The 25459-nt window shown below is 34.7% G+C and overlaps 1 protein-coding gene across 1 annotated transcript in view; it reads right to left on the bottom strand.

Annotated features, from left to right (window-relative positions):
• Window positions 1–1054: 1054 nt before the first annotated feature.
• LOC106672598 (frizzled-2) overlaps window positions 1055–25459 on the bottom strand; it is a 146207-nt gene continuing 121802 nt past the window's right edge. The window contains exon 2 of the mRNA XM_014404145.2: window positions 1055–2097. Within this exon, the coding sequence (XP_014259631.1) occupies window positions 1559–2097 (539 nt within the window). The 3' untranslated portion in view covers window positions 1055–1558. The remainder of the gene's footprint in view (window positions 2098–25459) is intronic.

The raw sequence follows: 25459 nt of genomic DNA on the forward strand, positions 1-25459 counted from the left end.
CCCTCAACTCTCCCAGAGGAATGGCCCACTTTTCCACATGGATTTTCACCTACGGGCTTGACAATGCGGGGCCCAATCGCCATTTGAATAAACACTGACGTTTTCCAAGAGGTAAATCTGTGTTGTGCTCCTATATACCTTATTTTAACTTTTTCCTTTGTATTTATAAATATTTATGTTTTTGGCTGCTCTGGCTAGTCGCCTGAGTACCGTTTTAGCTGTAACGTTAAAAAAGATGGAAAATTGCAATTATAATTATTCAGAAATCGTGAGATGCGGTCTGGTGTGATGTAGGTTTCAGAAAAACATTTTCTTTATCGTGCCAACGTTTCGAACTTTATTGAGATCATCTTCAGGGCCTGGGATTTACAAACATTGTTTACATTTAACAAATACATGTGGTGTGTTTCCACTTCCATTTTTTTTATAACCAATCATATGATTAATTGTATAATAATTAGTCTAGTTTACTATATTTGGGTCTTTCTTGAGAACTGCAGGTTAAGCACTCTGCGAACTTTTGAAATATTTCACTTGTTTTGCTAGAAAGTTAAAGGTTTAATGAATTAAAGAGACATTTGTTTAAAATAATAATTTATTATATTTTATCAACACTGTTGTAATTAATACATCAATTTGGAGAGTACAAAAATGAGCAAAAATATTTTCTGAGGTGATTAATTTGATATAAAATTATCAGGTATTGTTTTCTGAATAAACAACAAGGTTTATCTACATTGTCGTGATTTGTTTTTCTTTGTCTATATAACTTGTATATATAAAAAATGTTTTCTCTATCGATGGCTATGTACATTCAACATTTCAATACATTTCTTAACAATTATGTACATTTGTATATACAGACGGTTTTTCAGAAATCGGCTCGGTCCGGCGCATGAGGTAAAACGGATACAAAACGTGTTAGTCTTTTTTTTCGTTTTTAGTACAGAGGTCCGCAAGCCTTTTCAAAAAAAATAAAACGAGATTAGTACAAAACCTAGTTGGCGATGGGCGGAGGCTATGTGAGATCGAGATATTTGACCGCGCCTATCTCATCGCATCCCCCCCGACTCCTCTTTATGTACAATCAGTCAGGGATTGGGGGGAATATTTACAAAATTCAACTAAAACTAGCTGTACAATTGACAATATTACAATAAAAATCCATTAAGTGTGAAGAGGGTAACGCCTTAGGCACTTGAGTGTTGTACATTTTGTCGTAAATTCGAACAATTAGAAATTATAGATAGTTACAATGAATAAAATCATAGACAAATTTAGATTTAACCAGAAATCTTGATCTGTTGTATAAGTCAACAAGGATTATCTACAAATTAAAGTAAACGTACGGTCGGCCAATCGGGTTGGTACAAATTTTGGCTTCCCTTTTGTTTGTTTAAAAGGGCTTCAATTGTTATAACAACTCGTCATTTATTTTGTTTGACCGTCAGGCTATCTATTAAAAACTTAGACGCGATTCGCCGGCCGACAAAGGTTACCCTAAAAGTAAAAATGATTTGGGAAAACGGTGAAAAGTGTTTCCCAAGCACCACGTTTATCATACATATGCCTCGCCGCGCCGGCCTCTTATCCTGTAGAGGAACTCTTTCCAGGAGGTAAGCGTCTTTCCCGACCATATCCAGAAGGAAGAGGTGATGCCTACCACCAACGCCATTAGGTACTTGATCATGAAAATCTCGAAGTCCGGCTTCCTGCCGGCTCCTTTCGCCCGCTCGCCGACGGGACACGGGATGGAGAACGGCGTGTGCTTGCCCGGCATCGAGCAATTCTCCATGTTCCACGTGAGCATCCAGTGATCCATGTAGGCCTGTTCGTAAAAGAGGCAGGCGAGGACGACCAAAGCGGGCACCGTGTACATAACGGAAAAGACACCGATGCGGATCATAAGCTTCTCGAGTTTGTCAGTCTTGGTACCGTCGTGCTTCATAACGGTGCGGATTCTGAAGAGGGACACGAACCCCGCCAGGAGGAAGATGGTGCCGAGGACTAGGTAAATGAACAGCGGAGCAAGGACGAACTTTCGCAGTGTTTCGACGTTCCAAAGTCCGACGTAGCAAACTCCAGTCAGCACATCGCCTAAAACAAAGAAATAAAAAAAAGTTACAATCTGACACAATACAAAGAACGATAAATAAAATAAAGCACAAACTTAATAAGAATTATTGCCCATTTGAATATTATGTACTGGAAGGCGTACCAACGACTTGGTTTAAATATGAAAAAACTCTATACCCCTCTAGCATTGGTAACTTAATATATATTACGAAATATAAAATAATCATATTTAATTACTCTTTAAAGTAAACAGAACTTCGTTGTCCTGGTAAACATTATATAAAATTTTGTGAATGTAGTTAAATATTTAATCTGTTTTCAATCAATTAAACTCTATCAAAATAATTATTCAGAAATCGTGAGATGCGGTCTGGTGTGATGTAGGTTTCAGAAAAACATTTTCTTTTTCGTGCCAACGTTTCGATCTTTATTGAGATCATCTTCAGGGCCTTCAATGCCTTATTTTGCATTGTACAAATTCACTTATTTCCACAACCTACATGTATCTGTTAAATGTAAACAATGTTTGTAAATCCCTGGCCCTGAAGATGATCTCAATAAAGATCGAAACGTTGGCACGATGAAGAAAATGTTTTTCTGAAACCTACATCACACCAGACCGCATCTCACGATTTCTGAATAATTATCGATTAACGGTCACTAATCACCACACATTTCTATCAAAATAAATTCAAAATAACATTCTAAACGATATGTCAACAATATCAAGAATGAAATAAAAACAGAAATCTCATATTTGATGGTAAAAATTGCGACAAAATATGACGAATTAAAGCCAGATAAATAAACAGAAATTTATTGCTTGGCGGTAAAAAAAAGCTTGCAGTATTATGACCTATTGAATAAAAGCAAAGGACGAAAGTCGGAATTCTATAGTTGAGTGGTTAAAAAATGTGTCAAACCAGAGAAAAACATCAGAATATTTTAATTTGGTGGTAAAAAAAATAACAAAAAATATTATGAATTGTATAAAACCAGTTGAAAAGTAAGAAATGTATTTTTTGATGGTGAAAAACTTTCAGAAATACCAATAATTTATTTAAATCGGAGGAAATAAGTCGGAAATCTTTAGTTGAGTGGTTAAAAAACGAGTAAAAATGTGAAGAATTAATTGAAACCAAAGAAAAAATATCTTGTTTGATGGTGAAAAATTGCGACAATCATGATACAACCAGATAAAACGTCCAGAACTCTTTGTTTGATGGTAAAAAAGTAGGAAATCTAAGGTTGAGTGGTTAAAAAACTTGTCAAAAGATGAAGAATTAATTGAAACCAGAGGGGGAAAAACAGAAAATTATAATATTTTTGGTAGTAAAGTTGGTAGTAGTTTGGTGGTAAAAAATTGTGACAAAATGGTATGAAGTAAATAAAACCAGGAAAAAAGACAAATATATTAATTTATGGTAAAATAAGCTTGCAGCAATCCTAACAATTAATTAAAATCCGACGAAAAAGGGAAGAAATTAATAATTGGGTGATTAACAAACGTGACCAAATACCCAGAATTAAATCAAATCGGAGAAAAAAGTCAGAACTCTCTTGTTCGATGGTAAAAAAAAGCCACAAAATGACATGATACAACCAAATAAACCATGAGAACTTTTTGCTTGGTTGTAGAAAAGCTTGCAGAAATATCAGTAATTAATTAAAATAGGAGGAAATCATTCGGAAATCTATAGTTACAAAACGTGTCAAAATTAATTGAAACCAGAGAAGAAAATTTAAAAAATTATAATTTGTTAAAAATTGCGACAAAATACCGTGAATTAATTAAAATCAGATAAAAAGTCAGAAATATAGCTATACAGCTTGATGGTAAAATAAGCTTGCAGCGATACTGAAAATTAATTAAAATATTTAAAATAATAATAATTTATAAATGTAATTTAATTGCAAATTAAATCAGAGAAAAAGTCAGAAATCTCTTGTTTGATGGTAAAAATTCCAATGACATGAAATAAATAAAGGTAGAGAAAAATGATATATATTGCTTGATGGTAAAAATTCATTCCAAAACATCAAGATTTAAATAAAATCAGAGGAAAAGATAGAAATCTATTCTAGGGTGGTTAAAAATATATGTCAGTGTAGAATTAAAGAAGAAGAATTAAACAAAAACCACAGAAAAATGTCAGAAATACGTCGTCTAAAGGTCTAAAAGCATGTCAAAACCTAAAAGCATCTTTAATAAATATCATTAGATTTCATTATTGGTACAAACAAAATCGATCACTTGAGTAAAGCATGTACTAAAGCAGAAAAAGTAATATGTAGGTATAACAAGAAAAGATAACTGAACAAATAAAAATTCAATTTTACCAAGGCATTAGTCAATTTTAGGGCAAAGAAACAGACACAATGAAATAACAGAGGATTAATTAACATTTTTAAAAGATCAGGACTTTTTTACAACCAATTTAAAACAAGCAATTTATATAGAAAGGTATAAAATCAAATTTATTCTTCAATATAATACAGTAGAAATAAGCCGTAGCAAAGTATATTTGATAGAAAATTAAAAAAACAAAAACATTTTTTTATGATATTCACACATCAACTTTATATACATTTTGAAAAATTGTTGTGAGCAGTGTTCAGAAGATGTTGAAACCCACCAGACCGTGGATTGTCTGTTTCCTGTTACGCAATGTAATTTGTCTACGATAGTGAATGAAGACTAGACTTTTACGAATTTACCAGAGAAAATTGTGGTTCAGTTAACATTGGCGTGTTATTTGTTTAAAAAACAATTGCGAAAATATTCAATACTTGATTTGTATAGGGATTCCTTGATTCATTAGACGCCCTGATCGAAGATTTTCCATTACGGGTACAATAAACCTACCCTGATAGATTTTATAATCAGGTCTGATAGGGTAAAACATCCCAAGGTTTATTTCAATTGATACCTAAAAATGAATAATCGTCGTCCGTCGGTAGAAATTAGCCCGGCCACTCCCATGCTTGGCGTTGAAACTTCCCATTGTGTAGGCTGCCGTTTGCACGTAGGCGTAAACCAACAGGCGAGCATATGGACAATCCCCCGGCGGACACGATCGGCGTTTTTGAATAAACTTTAAACGACTCAGCCCATGAATACTGATGATATTTTGCATAGAAACACGCTCGCTCTCCTTCGAAAAGGACCATTAATTCAACAGATATCCGTTTAATGGACCCAAGGCGTGAATTCGTTTATTCCTGCCAGGCCAGATTTTCAATCAATATTAAACACAGGCCGACACTCACACCGTTATGTCTAAGGTTGGACAATCTTCAAATATATCTCAGAAGTTTTAGAATATCCAGGGCCATCATGAACTCCAAACAACATTGGAAACCGTAAAAAGTTATAACAAATTTGTTTTATTAACTCCTCTATAGGAAAATAATATGTGATGTTATTTTGAGCAGACGTTATAGTCATAAATGAACACAATTATAATAGATTGTCTCAAATCATCCTGGTCAGCCTACCCTATGACGGTCTATATGTCGCGTTTCGGCATTTCGCAATTTTAGGAGTTTAATGGTTTCAAATCCAATTTTGCTCATAAACTTAGAAATATCAAATTTACCATATAAATCAACAAAATACGTATGTTTTTCTACTTCGTATTTTATTCGGGACATCTTCATGGCATAAAGTGTGGTGCTATTCTTGTGGTTTGTGAAATCGTTGTGAAAACGAAAGCACAACAATTTACACAAACCCAGTATGACACCCCAAGAACAGCACTACACTTTATGACTGAAGATGACCCGAATAAAGGTCGAAACGTTGGGAAAAAAGAAAAAGGAGTTTTTTTAAACGACCTCATTCTTGACCCTCCTCACAAATCGAACGAATTAACAAATACAAAGTTTATTTTCTTTAATAGTAAATATGTATTTTTTTAAACAAATAATTTGGATACAAATGTCACTGTTCGATATTTGTCTGCACCTCCAAAAGTCTTCCATGAACGGTCGAAATTCAAAATGGCATCATGCGAAAAAAAATTAATGATTATTTGAAGATCGTGAGGTGTGGTCTGGTGTGACGTAGGTTTTAGAAAAACATTTTATTTATCATGCCAACGCTTCGACCTTTATTGAGATCATCTTCAGGGCACAAAGTGTTGGTTTTCCATGTACATGTGTCGTTCTTGTGAGTGGTGTTGAGAGTGCCAGTGTTGGTCAAAACAAACACTTCGAGACCTGAAGATGATCTCAATGAAGATCGAAACGTAGCATGATAAAGAAAATGTTTTTCTACAACTTACGTCACACCAGACCGCACCTCACGATCTCCAAATAATCATTGGCTAACCCGTCATTAAAAACCACACACAAAAAAAATTAATATTTATTTAGTTTAGCTGTTTTAACTCTAAATGGCTGATTTTCCTAAGGAAGGTTTATAAATAGACAGTTGAAAAACGTACATGTACAATCTTCCCCGATATACAGGTCCGTCTAAAGCCCCTGGAAAAGGAAACTATTAACATTAGACTGTAAGAATAAACTTCACAAGCTATTCAATGCCTCTTTAAGGCCATGAGCATTAAACCTATAAGGATATCGAACAGATACGATAGAAGAAACGACGAAGCTAAGAAAATTCCTTTTATTGTCTTCTCTTTATACCTCGAGCATTGCTGGAAAACATCGAAAGCCACTTGTTAAAAACGAATTCCAAGGAGAATGGGACCTTCCAGGGTAAAAAGGTGTAAAATCTACTTGGATACGCTCTATTACAAGGGCAATTGCTCATGTTATTCTTACTCCTGAAAAAAAAAAAAATCAAATGACACCAGTGTCGCTGAATCCTGGACCTTTAACCTGACTTTACAAGGGTCATTTTGAAAACATTCTTGAGATTTCACAGTTATAGAGCGATTTCAAGCATGCAGGTTGTTACTGGTTCGGGTTGCTGTTTGCCAAGCACTCAACGCATTACTTGGTTATTTTTTTCTTATTGCCCCTAGCCATCAGGAACGACCCTTCCCCAATCGAATCCACCCTAACCAATCTTCCACCCTTGAAAATTATCAACACCCTATTCAGTCGCTATACAATCCCACACAAAGCCAGTGATAATACTACTAGAAAGACCAAACAATTCGCATTTAGATTAACGTTCGTGAAGGTGAAAAAATTAATTAGACCAAAATAAAAAAGATACTGTCAATTTTTAAAATTTTAACTCATGGGATAAAATGTAAAATGGAAGAGAAAATCTTTTTGAAATTACAATACAAAGGGTACTGGGTAAACATCGGAGGACTAGATACACTTTTCAGCCTGCAATTATAACCTTTCGCCGCCACGGCTGGTTCTTCATTAATTCCGTCTTCGTTGGTGGTTTGATTCCCAGATGGAGGAGATCGCGAAATTACCAGGAGCTAATGACTGTTGTCAGGTCGGTCGAAGTCGAATCGGGATTGGCCAACCACTTATTACTTAATCAAACGTCAGCCTCCTGACGGAAAAACGGACCATTATTCTAAAAGAGTAACGTATTCGGATTGAAAAAATAATATATACATATATTTTGAATTTTGGAAAATGTTCTTTACTTTGTTAACACAGATTTAATTATTTTAAGTTTCAGGTTTAATTTAACCTAATTTAAAGATTTAAAAAATATAATCAATCAATAAAATTATAATCAGTGAAATAATATTCTAAGCAGTATGCAGAAATCTAAATCCCCTCCACTGAGGGTTCACTGGTGAGTAGAAAAACAAAACACACACACTCTCACACTCAAACATGAATTATTTATTAAAATATACGCAAAAGATAGATATCTAGGACGTTTCTTACACTTAACGTGTAATTGGAATTATAATCCATTTATGTTTAGTGGTCAAAGTGACCATATTAATTATTCCAATTAATTATTCTTTTTGCCTAAGTTTTTTGGTTGAGAAGAAAAATTAATGTCACGAGCGGGATGTGAACCCACGACCTTCGACTAAATGAGCCGCTACTCTAACCACTGGTCACGATAGCTCAAGTGATTAGAGCAGCGGCGTATTGAGCCGAGGTTGGTGGGTTCGAATCCAGCTCGTGACACTAATTTTTTATCTCAACCAAAAAACTTAGATTAAAAAATAATATTGGTACAATTATATTTGTTTACATTTATATCAGGCATATAATAAAAAGAACGAAATATTGTAAAATGAAATAAATGACTAAAGTTTGGGTAAGTTAAACTTGTAAGTTATATTTTCATACAGAGCGTATAATTATTGAATAACATCACAACAATAAATTTACTTGGCTAGGTTCTGTTAAATATAAATAGGTAAATTTAATAGTTACATATAACTATAAATATGAAGTTATGATTAGATATAGATTTTTCGTAAGATTTTAAAAACTATGTTAGAATCCATATAGAATCGGAACATAATTTTACGACTTAAAAATGAAATAAAATACTAATAAAATGATTAGAAACATTTTACAAGTTAATGTAAAGGTATATATTGTCAAGTTAAGTAAATATTAAAATAGGTAAATGCTAATTTGTAATGTTATATTCAAAAATATTTGCTTAATAAGTATTCTTTAATGTGTGGTGATTAGTGACCATTAATTGTACAGAAATCGGGAGATGCGGTCTGGTGTGATGTAGGTTTCAGAAAAACATTTTCTTTATCGTGCCAACGTTTCGATCTTTATTGAGATCATCTTCAGGGCCTGGGATTTACAAACATTGTTTACATATAACAATTACATTTTGGATGTGGAAAAGTGAATTTATACAATGCAAAAAATATTTTTTATATTCAATCAAAGTATTTCTACTCACACAAAGTGTTTGTCTTCTGTGTAATTGTGCCATTCTTGCGTGTCGTGTTGAGAGTGCCAGTGAGATATTGCTGTTTCAACACAACTCTCAGATCGAAACGTTGGCACGATAAAGAAAATGTTTTTCTGAAACCTACATCACACCAGACCGCATCTCACGATTTCTGAATAAGTGTTCTTTAAGTTTTATTTGAATGATTTTTTGCTTTTTATTTGCACTGTATGTTTCGGTACTGAGTTAAAGATATTTGACGTTTTTTTAAATATTTTTTATGAATTGCTAAGTGTTTTTGTTCTGTGTTTTCGGAGATGAATTAAGTGAGTCGCTGTTCTGGTTGAATTGCATTGAAATTTAAAATGATCAAAAATGTATGAAGGATTTTTAGTTTGTACTATTTTATGTAAAAATGCTGCTGTGGAATAGATTTGTACATCTTTAATTTTTAACATTTTTAATATCAAAAATTTATCATATATTCCAGAATCATATTTTAAGTTAAGGATATAATGGATGGACACATTTTGTGCTTTTAGAAGTGTATTTATTATTGCATAGTTGAGACCAAGGACGAGAGAGANGAGAGAGAGAGAGAGAGAGAGAGAGAGAGAGAGAGAGAGAGAGAGAGAGAGAGAGAGAGAATGAAGAGAGGGAGGGAGAGAAAGCGATAAACAAGTAACAACACGAATACACAATGAAACTGAAATAAATGCCTACTACATCTGATTTCTAGCATTTAATTCTTTTAAAGAACATAATTATAAGCTAATTACTCATAAGACTGACTTTTAAATTTTTACAAGATAAAAATCCCTTGTAATAACCCTCAGACTAACAATCTCTCTCAAGTATTCAATTAAACGTTTTTTATATAATTCGTTTTGCCTTATATTCGCCCTGGGAGGTTTGAGAGTAATAACCGTTTGATGTCGCTTTTGATTGAGGACCCCTCCCCAAAACATATATCCTTTACTTTAATCTCTCGCTAATTAAACAACGATTTGATGAAACTCGGCTCAATTGTCGAACATGAACGCTCTAATTTATCCTTAAAATTGGGGTGAAAATTAGTTGCAGGAGACGCGCCTCAGAGGTAGGTCACAAATTTGCATTGATTCGTGCCGGCCGGGTATCACGTTATTTGATATCAAGGCTCATTAATCAACCGGCTTTGATAATACGTACTAGGCAAAATAATTGGAAAGTTATGAGCTAATTGAGCATATTTTGTTCAAATTTGTACAATGCAATTGATGGCTTCGAACTAGCCCCACCGAAACATTTATCTCACTCGCTATTTTTAATAATAGTTTAAAAGGCAAAAATATAAAGTAACCGTTATTAAAAAATTATTACAATGGCCTTATTCCTGATTTTTAATATAAAATTCGAATTTCCAAGGTAATATTATTTATATGGGCATAATATGAAACTATTTCAGATGGATCAGTTTTCCACTATCGTCTATATTAAATATCAAAAAAACCCGCAGACAAACATTTAAAAACGCAATACTGTCCCTCTCTCTCTCGCTCTCTCTCTCTCCCTCCCTCACATTCACTCTCCCTCCCTCTCTCTCTCTCTCTATCTCTCACTCTCTCTCTCTCTCTCTCTATCTCTATCTTGCTATCAATCTCTATCTCTCTAGTTTTTTATTTTTCTTATATACCTATCTTACTCTCTATCTATCTATCTCTTCTATCTATTTTTATACCTCTCTGAATCTATGTATTTATCTATCGCTCACTCTGTCTGTTTATCTCTATGTATATGTCTATACATTTAACTCTTTATACATTTTTATATCTACATCTATCTTTCTATCCATCTTTCTCTCTCTTTCTCACTCTCTCTCTCTCTCTCTCTATCTCTATCTCTATCTTGCTATCAATCTCTATCTCTCTAGTTTTTTATTTTTCTGTATATACCTATCTTACTCTCTATCTATCTATCTCTTCTATCTATTTTTATACCTCTCTGAATCTATGTATTTATCTATCGCTCACTCTGCCTGTTTATCTCTATGTATATGTCTATCTATTTAACTCTTTGTATATTTATATCTACATCTATCTTTCTATCCATCTTTCTCTTTCTCTTTCTTTCTCTCTCTCTCTATATCTATTTTTCTAACAATCTCTATCTCTCTTGTTTTTCTCTTTTTCTGTATATTCCTATCTTACTCTCTATCTATCTATCTCTTCTATCAATTTATATCTCTGAATCTATGTATCTATCTATCGCTCACTCTGCCTGTTTATCTCTATGTATATGTCTATCTATTTGTATATTTATATCTACCCCTATCTTTCTATCCATCTTTCTCTTTCTCTCTCTCTCCCTCTCGCTCTGTACATATGTACATCACACACACACACTCTCTCTCTTTATCTGTCAATCTCTATCTCTTTAGTTTTTCTCTTTTTCTGTAAACTATCTTAGTCTCTATCTATCTATCTCTTATATCTATTTATATATCTCTCTGTATCTGTGTATCTATCTATCGCTCATTCTCTTTATTTATCTCTATGTATCTCTAGGTCTACCTCTATCTCTTTTTCCATCCGTGTAGCTATCTATTTATCTATAAGACGGACTTTCAAATTTAAATGTATCATGTTTGAGAGTATGGCTGAAAAGCTCGCAGGGCACTAATTACCTCTATTAATAGGTAAAGATAAGAAGTTATCTATAAGAATCTATCTAGCATACTCAGACAGATCAGTTTACATATTGTATCTATGTCTCCACATTTTTTTTAAACATATTAAGCGAAAAGGCATAATCATTAAAACACAACAACTGTTGGGTCGGTTTGGGACTTAACTTCCTGAGGACGCTTCAGTAATTCACTTAAATGACTGTTTCTAGCTATTTTGCTGGTATTTCGAACCTGGATGAAGATATATTATACTAGGAATTAATTTATCGGAATAATCAGTTTACGGATTTGTTTAAAACGTATATAAAAACAATAAATTGGCATATTTTAAATCGATGCCAGAATTCAAAATTGCCAATTTGAGACCCTTCCTTTTTAGTCTCGTGCCATCTTCATGAGGTTAAAATCGTCACGTTATCCACCGATTTAAGTTAATTAACCCAATAGTCGCGGTACTAAACTCGCTAATGATCGCGTAATGAAAGAGCTGTGGAATCGGCCCGAGCTTTAATGACGCGGTAAAATATTGTAATCGGCCTCTTTGTAATACCCCCCAAAAAGAAAACTCGCACGTAATATTTCTCCGGCGAAGATGAAAATTATAGCGTGACCGACCAACTCTTCAACGAAATAATCAACGCATAAGAGCAAAATGCACGGCATAAACCAAGCAGAGATCTGGTCCGGGCGATTTTCATAATTCTGTCCTAAATAATGGTCTGGAGACATGGCACGCTACCGAAAGGGCCACGTGCCGGGAACAGAAGCCACAATTCCTTGGGTTAGCGCTTCGAATTTTTTCCCCCAGGGCCATAAATGCCACGGGTTTATGTTATTATAATAACCCCTCAATTAACTCACAATGGGAGATTAAAACATCATAAATACCGGCCACTACTATCAATGGTGTTCCATGTAGAAAATGCTAGTTTTATTGCTTTGGTATTTCTTTCTCTCTTGATCGCGTTTTCCGTATCTTGGCCTAAACTGCTGACTCTAATGAATTAAATATGTATAAGCCGACAAGGCAACCTTGAATATTTGTCGATACAGGTGAATCGACACGAATCACGTGAAAAATTATTTAGGGTATAGCTCGTATGAGATAAAACAAAAAATTGGACTTTGACTAAAATTGATCTGGGATTTGAATGACAAACTTAAACTCGTTACTGAAAGACAGGTGTTGAAAAAAGTCACAAGTTATTATTTAAGTAAACCATTTGCTAAGTTAATAAAATGCGGACATCCTTGCGATGAAGGCCATTCTGGTATATGGATTCACACTATCAATGAGTACCTTAGACAAAGGGACAACTTGAACATGAGGAATCAGTGGAATGCACTTATTGAACATAAATGATCCAAGAACCTTCTAAAAGGAATGAAACAACCGAATTTACGAAAAGAACCAGGAAAAAACTACGAATCCTAACAGGATTCTAACAGGACGGTGTCGAATGAATGGGCATCTGAAGAAGATTGGTATAACACAACACGACACGTGCAGATTCTGCAAAGAAACAGAGCAAACTCTAACACACCTACATACAAACTGTGGCACCGCATTTGTCCGAAGGAGGAAGTGTTTTCGGACGTACAATTTAACCGAAGAAGAAGTTTAACCTGTAAACTCGGGCCTTGGGAAACCAGAACTCGCAAGTGTGCTGTAAGCACAGAAGGGGGATAAAATAGTTTTTAAAGGGCCCAGTCTACTACACATCCCTAAACTATAGTTTAAGGGAACACTTCCTCAACTATATATAATAGGGAAATTGACCACCTCCCTGTACTCTAATCTTCGGAACCTCTTAACTAAATTATGATTTTTTGGTACATATTTGTTATTTAATGTTAGATGCTGATTTTGATGACATTTTGTTGTTTTAAATTTTTATTTTTTCTAATTAGACCTCCGTTTGAATATGGAGATTTAAACCACTGTACAAACTGAGGGAGTCCGTCAAAGATCGGCGTACTCAGACTATTGTTATCTGAGAGTGGGAGTACCTCAGGGCAGCGTACTTGGACCGATCCTTTACCTCCTCTATACCGCAGATATCCCAAATTCACTCCCCACGTAGCATCTTTTGTCGACGAAAGCAGTGCTATCCTCTGCCCTATCCCGGATTGTTCCAGAGGAACTCTAGGCACATGTCCTGCAAATAGCCTCATTGAGCAAACACTGGCGTATAAAGTTTAACGAAAACAAAAGCATCCATGTATCATACACCATTGGAAGCAAAACCTCTCATACAATATTCCATAACAATATTCCCATCCCAAAAACAGACTGCGTCCGCTACCCGCGGATCGTCCATCTAGTCTCAAGAATTACCTGGAATCAATAAACATTGCCCAAACCATGTGGAATTAAACAACGTTTCGGACTACTACAGACTCCTGGCACGCAAATCTAACGTTTCAACAAAAATCTAACTGACAAATGGCAATACTAAAATCACTATTGCCTAGAACTGTGGGGTACTGCCGTTCTTCTTACTATACTTCAAACATCCAAAAAATACTGACATTCCAATCCAAAGTCCACAGAACCATAGTCTACTTTTTCTCAACTTCAGGTGACCAACATCGCCCTACACAATGAACCTCTCGTGCACAAAATAATCCCCAAAACATTTTCCATTTCCAACAACCGAGTTGCCCAATCCTTACTCAACAGTTCTTTGTTCAAAACAACTTACATTCGGGAAGTTTATCATCAACGTTTACATCCAACTGGCAGGTCTGATTCTTTTGTTTAATCTATTTGATTACCCCGTAATTTTTACTTCTTACAAACACAACCAGCCTAGTTCAAATTTGAAATTCATTTCCCGCCATTTGAAGGTGTGGGAATACATACTACCAAAATTGTGTTTTCATTTATTTGATTGGGATTATCATAAACTTTAATTTTTTTTAATATGTTAGTCTCAGACATACAGATTGGGGTTGGCCTTCATTACCTACAATAATATACACTAGTAATAATAATTATAATATGCATTTACAAAGAAAATGTACCTTGGCATTGCGTACAATAAAATGTAGTAGTAAGATGAATAATAATAAACATTTATAGATATTATAAAGAAAATAAACAATATAAACTTTAATATATCTTGCGTTCAATAAAATTTTGACAAAAACGTGGGAAATTGTTTATTTAGTAAGATCTTTTATTAATTTATACTGAATAAATAATCAAGGAATATTTTTCCAGTTCCATTGGAAAAAATAGTTATAGCACATTAGCCACTGGTGGTATCCGACTATTTCTAAAAAACCAAACAAAAAATGTACAGTACTTTCCGTGATCAGGTTTAAAATTTTGTTTAAACGAAAATGTTTAAAAAGGATTGATGTTATATGTATGTTACACAAAATTAAAAATACAAATAATTTTTTAGATAATGACACATAACCTAAAATCATCAGATTTGCTTTTTCAGTCAGTACTCCACAGAACTCCACCAACTTTTTCTTCTAGAGAAATTTTCCTTCATATTTCCTGTGATCGGGTATAGGGGTTTTTTTTTTAAATTATTTTCATAATGTACATGCGATTTATTTCAACACTCAGTGAAAACTCCAAGGAAACATCCAAAGGAAAAAACCAGCTATCCAGTTGTGAAATCAAATAAATAATGCCACAGGAGGATATCGCTGCTTGAAAAAAATAGCCCAAGAAATTACGCATATTCATCCCAATAGATACTAGTTCTGTGAGACTTGCAGTGGTGCTTGATTGAAGGAATTATCTTCATTATTACATGTAAGTAGTCGATTTAATGTCTTTAACTACTCCAGCGGGCAACCTCCTATACAATTTATACCAGTGCAACAACTTGTTCATTAACCATCATAAATTTTCAGCGACGTAAGGTGGTGTGAGAAAAGAGAATTTCAAGAATAAAGATAGATTTTATGAAGTAAAGTAATTCCTGATTTCAAAGAAGGTTTTTATCATCTAACTATCCACTTTTTGTTCGTCCAGGGCTTGAACAGATCAGAGCATTTTACTTTTTTTAAAATTCTTATATAAAATACCAATACTCGCAAATATGATCTTGTTAAAATGAAAACAAGAAATAATTAAAATTAAATTAATTAAACAATTCAATGGTTGTTCTTTTGGATACTTTTGTGCTATATAAGTCGTGTTATGATGCCTAAGTAAAAAATTAAAAACCTGACGTTTGGCTAAATTCTCCAGAGGGTTTTGGTTGATTTTGTTTCAGTTTCAACCAAAAGGGCGGTAATTGGGTGGGAAAAGTGTCAAGGGAAGATGGCTGAAAGGCTGTAAACATATGTTCCTCCTAATGTATATTTATAACATCCTGTTAGCCCTTTCCGGCACGACGAAGAGCCCCGGTAGAAATGCCCAAACCCCCGCGGTCCAACGTTTCATGGAAATTGTTTTAAAATCCACTTTCCTATTTTTAGAACGAGGCGGGTTTTTCAGTAGCGTTGAAATTATAAACATCAGTACTGACAGTGATTACGGTTATCGAAGACGTCCCGGCTCGAACATCTGTTTAAAACGAAGGCCAACTGGACAGGGGCGCGTCTGCTGTGTGTGTTTAAGCCTCTAGAGGCTTCCGGCCAATAAATTTCCACCAGATTTAAATAAGCGGCTGGAGTAGAAAATAAATATGATCGCAGATTGGATTAAGCGTCCACACATACCGAGCGCTCACAGGAATATTTATCATAAACTCTGCAGACATCGAATTCAAAGGTTATTTCGTTCAATACTGACAATTTTAACCGAGATAGTATACAATTTCGGAGATTGTAGTTTCTTAATCAAAATAATTGATTTTCAATCTGGCAGATAGGTGAAAGTCTATATAATTGGGTGAGGAAAAAACAACAAACAACTGGACTATAGTTAACACAGTTTATCAAGTCAAGCCGTCCAGAAAATGCAAAGATTTAAAAAAACTTTACTTTAACAACGCGACTGTTGCTTATTGATGACGATGTAAAGTGAGGAATAAAATTGTTTGGGACATGAACTTTGAACAGGTCACTTTCTGGATGTTTAGCATAATTTTTCCCATCATTTTACCCTCCCTATCCTTCTGTCTTTGTATGTTATATGCCTTTCGCCTTCTCGACATCCTCAGTGCTGGTACTGTACAATCTTAGTTTAGTCTGAATTAGAGTAAATATTTATTGGTTAAGGAAAAGTTATTGGGTGAGGAAAAAACAACAAACTACTGCACTATACTTAACACAGTTTATCAAGTCAAGCAGTCAAGAAAATGCAAAGATTTAAAAAAAACTTTACTCTAACAATGCGACTGTTGCTTATTTATGACAATGTAAAGTTAGGAATAAAATTGTTTGGGACATGAACTTTGAACAGGTCACTTTCTGGATGTTTAGCATAATTTTTCCGATCATTTCACCATCCCTATCCTTCTATCTTTGTATGTCATGTGCCTTTCGCCTTCTCGCCATCCTCAGTGCTGGTACTGGGCAATCTTAGTTTAGTCTGAATTAGAGAAAATATTTATTGGTTCATATAAATACAAAAAATAATACTTTTGTAATGAAATGAGCTTGTTGTTTTGAGTGGTAGGATTTGTGATTTAAAAAAAAAAAACAGAAAACCAGGATCTCTGGACAATTTGTGTTGCTCCTTCTAGCCAGTGACCACTTTTAAGTAATTAAATTGATAATTTAAAAAATTGGTCTGCTGACCAACTCTTTTCAACTACACCCCAAATCATATTAGATTTGGACAATTTTCATCTTAATTAGATTTGTATTGTTTTTAAAATTATTTGATTAAATCCTTGTTCTTTTCCATTCATTTTAATCTTCCTTAAACTGTATAATCTGTTGGACAAGGATTTATAAAAAACCCAATGTGCAACGGTCACCTGTGAGTAAGTAACACACATCTGATAAGAAAATTTAAGAACAAACACAGCCTGACATGAAACAAACAGGAACTTTGTTCTATTACAACCTTAGGTATTAATTCAATTAATTATTCTTTTTATGTAAGGCCTTGGTTGAGATGAAAAAGTCTGTTTTACGAGCGGGATTCGAACCCACGACCTTCGCCTATACGTCGCTACTTTAACCACTTAAGCTACCGTGATTTCGATCTATTCGGGCACCAACTCCCCATATCTTAACCTACAACCTTTTGCTTTTTACCTCTTTTTGCCATTTTTCATATGCCGTGTAATCAGGATTCGATTTTCATTTACTTATGAAAATGGCCACGACGTTCGAATCTAACTTTTTCATCTCAACCAATACCTTATATAAAAAGAAAATTAAGAGGGTGAAAGAAAACTTGAATGATCTCAATAGTTTCTTCCATCATTCTGAGTTATCAACACGGATCCAATAAGGGAAGAACATACCAATCACTTATTATTTCGAAATGATTCAGACCAAAATAGCGAGGATAGGAAGACCCCAAAATAACTTCAAACAGTATTAATAGCCGTTTTCATAAAACGCTTGGGTACAACGCAACGCCTTCCGTGTCGAATTGTCCTCCCATTATTTAGGAATCTTGAACGCTGTCAGAGCCGACAGACAGACCACTAGAGACTATTGACACGCGGACGCACAAAAGAAATAAAAGCTAACACTCAAGCATAATGGTAACAATTATAGAGGCTAACGGGCCGAGGGGTTCTTTTCAAACGCTCGCTTGCAATTCTTGAGTATAGAGCACACAAAATGACTAGGTGAACCGGTGCTTACACGCTCATCTGCCTCGAACACTCATGAATTGGATTGGGTCAAATTCGCACATCACTAAGATCGCCCATATGGGCATAATGAAATAATTGCTTAAATCAAAAGGTTAAATCACTAAGGTTAAATCAAAGATGGAGATCCAAAAAAGGAAATCGTAAGTACAGCTAAATTGGAAAAATAACGCTTGCAATTGAAAAAGACAAAACATACATGTTGTAAAATGGAGATGAAACTTCAATAGAAAAAAGAAAAAAGAAAAAAAACCAAGAATTAGTTATGTTTGCCCAAGGCGAGAGGTGTAACTAGACACTATGTCGAGACCTAATATATTTTATGGTTGAGTATGGGATACATACATAACTTAATAGCCAGATGAATAGCCAGATCATAAAGAATGTTTTCATCGCAATCCTGTCGCATCGATACCATACTTTATAAAATATAACATCACTCTCTCAAGCACACATTAAAAATCAAACGAATCCATATCAAAGACAGGTCTAAGGTAATCTAAGCCGGTCACAAAATAGGGACATAAAGGAACTCATAAGTACAACTAAATTGGAGGAATAAGGCTTCCAATTGAAAAAAAGAACATACAAGTTGTAAAACGGAGATGAGAGTTCAATTGAAATACAAGAAGTAGTTATATTTGCCCAAAACGAGAGACTATGACGAAACTTAACATATTTTATGGTTGAGTATGGGATACATACATAACTTAATAGCCAGATGAATAGACAGATCATAAAGAATGTTTTCATCGCAATCCTGTCGCATCGATACCATACTTTATAAAATATAACATCACTCTCTCATGCACACATTAAAAATCAAACGAATCCATATCAAAGGCAGGTCTAAGATAATCTAAGCCGGTCACACAACAGGGACAAAAAGGAACTTATAATTACAACTAAATTGGAGAAAAAAAAGGCTTGCAACTGAAAAAAAAGAACGTACATGTTATAAAATGGAGATGAGAGTTCAACTGAAAAACAAGAATTAGTTATATTTGCCCAATACGAGAGGTGCAACTAGACACTAATTTTTTTTACTTTTTTCGAGACCTAAAATATTTTATGGTTAAATATGGAATACATACATAACTTAATAGCCAGATGAATAGACAAATCGATAAAGAATATTTTCATGGCAATCCTGCTGCATCGATACCATACTTTATAATAACATCACACTTTTACGCACACATTAAAAATCAAACGAATCCACATTAAAGGGAGGTTTAAGGTAATCTAACCCGGTCACAAAATAGGGACATAAAGGAACTCGTAAGTACAACTAAATAGGAGAAATAAGGCTTCCCATTGAAACAAAGAACATACAAGTTGTAAAAAGGAGATGAGAGTTCAATTGAAAAACAAGAATTAATTATATTCACCCAAAACAAGAGACTATGTCGAAACGTAATATATTTTATAGTTGAGTACGGGATACATACATAGCTTAATAGCCAGATGAATAGACAAATTGATAAAGAATGTTTTCATGGCAATCCTGCTACATCGATACCATACTTTATCAAATATAACATCACACTGTCACGCACACATTAAAAATCAAACGAATCCATATCACAGGCAAGACTAAAGCAATCTAAACTGGTCACAAAATAGGGACAAAAAGGAACTCATAAGTACAACTACTACAATTAGAGACAAGGATAGAAACTAAATGACAGTTCTATTAAAAAACGTTAATTAGTTATAATTTCCCAAGAAGAATAGTGCAACTAGAAGCACCATTTGAGACCTAAAAGATTTCATGGTTAATTCTGGGATACATACATAACTATATAGACAGACGAATAGATAAATGGATAAAGAATTTCGCATAGCGATCCTGTCGCGTCGATATCATAAATTTACAAAATATTACATCGCACTGACACATATGAAAAAAAATCAAATGAATACAAGGCATCACGGGGTGAGTGTGTGACGTTTGGTTAGTAGAAGTAAGTTATTAGCGAGAGTGGAGAGGGTTCAACCCCACCCCGAGGAATATCAAGTACTCTGGGGGAGTGAATGTGACCAGACCTCTATGTTCTTATCGAGTATTGTGTTTGTGTTAATTTATTGTAATGAATGTATTTATTAGCGTGAAAGGAAGGGGTTGCTTATAACCCCGCCCCGAGGAATATCAAGTACTCTGGGGTGAGTATATGACCTCTGGAGAGTAAAAGTAATTTATTAGCGTGAAAGGAAGGGGTTGCTTATAACCCCGCCCCGAGGAATATCAAGTACTACAAAAATGCAAAGTGAACGAAAAAATGAGTGATATATATGAGTGGTAAAATATGGACCATAGGAAACAAGAATGACGGTTCATTCAAAAGCCAAAAGCCATAGGCCATTGAGATTGCTTGGTTTAACCTAAGGCACTTTACCATTCCGACTTACTATCAACGTTTGGGATATAAATGAAATATATATATTAATAAAAAAAAGTTGACATAAATATATTTCTACTCTTCATTTCCTCTTTCCTCCCATTGCTTTATATTTGCAATCTCTAACCTCCTTTCTCTTATATCTTTTTTTTTCATTTCATTTTACTGCTGCGTGTTTCTAGAATTTTCTTCAACTCTTTTTGTAGAATTAATATAGGTAGACAACGTTATTCGTGGGTAAGGGAAATAAGAGAAGAAAAATAAATTTATATTATACTTTCCTCTTTTATACGTCTTACATTAAATATATTTCAGTTTATTGCTCATTTTACTAGCTTCGAGTAACAATATCAATCTTTCGTTGCAGAATATATAATTTATATATTGTACAATCGAAGTACCAAAATCACCTTTTTGCACCGCCCTGTCGGTTTTGCAGGTCCAACATCCGACCGAAAGAAATTGAACGAGCGTAATTTAAAAATTGTTTTAAATTAAACAAGACAAAAAACCAAGAAATACGCACCCATTTAAGCCGCTATCTAAATTGCACAATATAAATTACAGGAAACGTGATTAAAACAAGCCCAATTTATGTTCGAGCCGTGCCCAAATCGGTCCGACGCCACGGAATCCTCAGAGGTGTCGATTGGCGGGTGGTCGTTCCTTGCTAATTTCAAAGAAGGGGGGACAATCGTTTTAATTTCACAGACGATTCCAGGCTAATTGTTCTACCCTTCGCAATCCCGTTTTTGCCATTCTGGTTTAACGGTCTTCCCAGGATCGGGAAGTTCCTTGAAAGCAAGATTCTTTGGCACTTAAAAAAATCTGACAGCTTTAAATATTGAATTTATTTGTTTCTTGAACTGCTAGCATTGCAGGGACTGATTTTTATAAGGAAATTTATATTTAACAAAATACTTTTAATAGACAAAACTATATCGTTTGGTCATAGATATACATTGAAAATACAAGCCTAAAGGCTTAACTTGATTCGACAGGAATGAAATCTAGGTACAATCACCTGCAAAATAGGACCCTTAGGTCAATAGTATAAGTGGCAATGAGAGGTAGGACGCGTTGGTGGGCGGCTGCGTTGGACCTGTTAAAGGGGAGCCGTCAGTGATCTATTAGAAAATTCCGGCTGGGGCATTTTAATTGGACGGTATTTGTCGCAAGACGTCCGCCTGTGGTATAAACACCAGGTGAAGACAGCCATCTGCCCATATGCACTTTAATTAACCGTTGAGGGAGGTGAAAGCGCTGAAATGTGACACCTAGCCATTAGACCGCAGAGCCCCTCCACGTCAAATGTCTTCGTCCTCTTATTGGTTTTCTTTATGTCCATGTGTTATCTGGACAGTTCCTATGAGTTTTACGATGTGTTTAATCTAACATACTTAAATACTTTTGTTTCCTTAATGCGCCAAGGGCATTTGAAAGACAGTCTTTGACTATCACTTGCATCCTTCAAGGGACAAAAACAACGATGAAAAAGTTGACATTTGTACGTTGTCACCATTACTACACCATAAAGATTGCGAACCATCTAGCATGCAGAAAATATGTTGGCACTAAAATATTACCTAGTCCTACGGGTCAACGATGACTAAAGCATCATACTCGCGGCCGCGATGCAAATTGACACGGAACTCATCAATGGAAGATCTGGGGCGGGATCCTGAATTCTGTTCGGTCCCCCTTCGAAAATGAGTGTCTTTGGTGGACCGGCATACAAGGGACTCAATTCACAAGTGTTGCGTGCGCCCCAAAATGGAGCCAGGAAAGAATACAATAAGCTCTATACAGTTGCAGTGCTCAGGGAGACCTCTTCAGTTCCTGGTATCCACCACAAAAAATTACCTAGAAGTTAGTGTACGCCTAGTAGTAAAGTAGTGTACACTTGATATATTAATTATTCTTCATTTTATAATTATATTGCATCAATCTTAAATGGATATTGATTAAACATTTAATTCGGCAATCGAAGATTTGGGTGTTTTTATAGGAGAAATGCCTTCTAACACCAAGACTAAGAGTTAACGAATTGGTTGGCACTGTACTATTTAGTGGTCCTTTATCGCAAGTTTTTCTCTAGTACAACGAGTAACTTACAGAATGAGGAGGTGATAACTTTGAATGGAGATAAGGCCACAAACTTGAGCGTTTTTTGAAGAAAACGAAAGTAAGGTTTTTTTTATTTATTTATGCCTTATAGAAGATAATTGTTTATTTTTGATCGCCTCCGATCATATTGGTCTGCCTACTCTCGCTTTTTTGGCCTGTATTAGATTTCAAGAGGAATAAAACTTTAAGGTTGAGATGAGAAGTTAGTGTAACAAGCGGGATTCGAACCCACGGCCTTCAGCTCAAAATGCTGCTGCTCTAGTCACTTGAGTTACCGTGACCAGTGGTTAGAGCAGCGGCAAATTGATCCGAAGGTCGTGGGTACGAATCCCATTCGAGACACTAGGTTTTTCATCTCAACGAAGACCTTAGTTGCTGTTCTAACCACTTAAGCTCTCCTGACTTCCAATAGAAGTTAATAGAAGTCACGATAACTCAAGTGGTTGAAACTAACTTTTTCACTACGCCATCAAAAAAAATTATTCATTCATACACAATGGTATGATAAATTTGCTTTAACCAGCGGGAAGTTTATGACATTTTTGTTTTAATTTTCAGTAATGTACATACAAAAAGTGTTAAGGGGCAAAAAAATAACTTAATTATTCAGAAATCGTGAGATGCGGTCTGGTGTGATGTAGGTTTCAGAAAAACATATTGTGTCAACGTTTCGATCTTTATTGAGATCATCTTCAGGGCCTGGGATTTACAAACATTGTTTAAATTTTACACATACATGTAGGATGTGGAAAAAAGTGAATTTACACAATGCAAAAAGTATATTTTTTATATTCAATCAAAGTATTTCCACTCACTCAATGTGTTTGTTTTCTGCGTAAGTAAATAACTTTTATTGCTTCCTAAATTTTCTCGAGGAAACTTTTCCCTTTTTCATAACTTGTTTTAATTAATAATGCAAATTTAAGTCAAAATTTAATAAGGGTGATCTTTGCAACGATCATAATTATATGAAAATGACAGCGAGTTATAAATCGTTGGTCAGCACGGTTATAATTTAGATGTGGATTGATCGATTGGTGCAATTGCTTTTTACGAACAAGATTAGATAATTCACCTGGATTTTCATCTGTCAGTTGTCTTGAAGGATGAAAAACTGTAGATAATATAATGGTCAAAAGTTGCAGTGCTTACAATTAATCAATTCTCAAAGGTCTGCCATCAAGCGGTTATTATTTTTGAAGAATTGGATCGATTGGAAATTTTTTAATAAAGGTATTGTGACATTTTACGCGATGATTGATAAAAATGATCCAAGAGCAATGTTCACGCAGAATTTATTCCATGTGGCCCGGATCTTTAAGCATGTATACGAGAATTCCCGTTTTTTTTTTTCGGAAAAAAGTAGGACCCATTATTTATAAACGACGACATTCCACGGCGTAAATCTTATCTGCACGTTTGGGGAATAGAAAAATGCCGAAAAATGCTTAAGAATGGGACGGATTCTCGGCTCACCCAGGGTCGTGACGGCCTCGATATCCGCGGGCATTGTTCGGATGAAGGGTCCCGGGTTGAAGAGTCATCGGGTCGGATTCAGACTATTCCGTCCGTCACGTAGCCAAACTAATCGTCGGATTAGCAATCTTCATTCAAACAAATTCCTTTTTCTGAAACGCCGAAGAGTTCACGCTAGGCGAGAATAGGACGAAAGAGAACAAACGTTGAATCACTCCAAGAATCGACTCATTGAACCTCAAAAACAATTTAGAAGAAAACAAAGCTAATTTTAAATGTTCTGATTAATAAATTTAAATATTCCCATAAGACAAACATGAGAATAAACATAACGTTTTATACAAACATAATGTTTAAATTAGACTTTTGCGAACTACAATCGTTTTCATAACGTTTTATTTAAGTTGCTTTGTTTATATAAAACCACCAATAAGAGTTAAATTTCTCCAAAAGGCAAGTTAGTAAAATTTCATCCGTTTAGTTTTCCTTCCTGGTTTTAATTAGCCCAAGAGTCTTGGCGAAGAGGACCTGCGAGGGTTGAACGTCATGAGATCCTGGTTCACTCTCTGTTGCTTTAATTAGCTCCCCTTTAATTAAGTTTAATGAACAAAACAAAGTTTAATGTTCGTAATAACAATCGGAGGGTGAGTCTTTTACAACTGGCTCGTTTTATGCCCTGGACGATCTTTCACGACTTCCCTGAGCTAACACGATCTTAAAATAATAAAACTAAACAAATCCAATCACTTGCATGCTTGTAGTCTATATTTAAAAATAAGCTGTCTTATATACCCTCCAGGAATCGATTTTTATAGGAACAATACTTTCAAGATTTAAATGCTAACCTAAGACAGTAAACTTTTTTATGAAATCCATTTTACAAACCTATAGTTGCTCCGTTGAGTATTTTGTTTGAACCATTTTAAACTGCTCAAAAATGAATAGAGATATTGCTAATTTTGTAATAAACTTCCCTAGTATTTTTATTTTATTTTTATTATAAATTGCATTAAAATTCATTAGAAATTATTATGTGTGTATTGAAGGAAAATTTAATTGCGGGATTTTGAAAAATAGCAAAATAAAAGGTTTTAATTCCATAATTTTGTTTGCTGGACACAATAATTGTTTAATCAATTAA

This window comes from Cimex lectularius, unplaced genomic scaffold, assembly GCF_000648675.2.
Source record: "Cimex lectularius strain Harlan isolate CLEC.00 unplaced genomic scaffold, Clec_2.1 scaffold139, whole genome shotgun sequence".
Taxonomy (NCBI): domain Eukaryota; kingdom Metazoa; phylum Arthropoda; class Insecta; order Hemiptera; family Cimicidae; genus Cimex; species Cimex lectularius.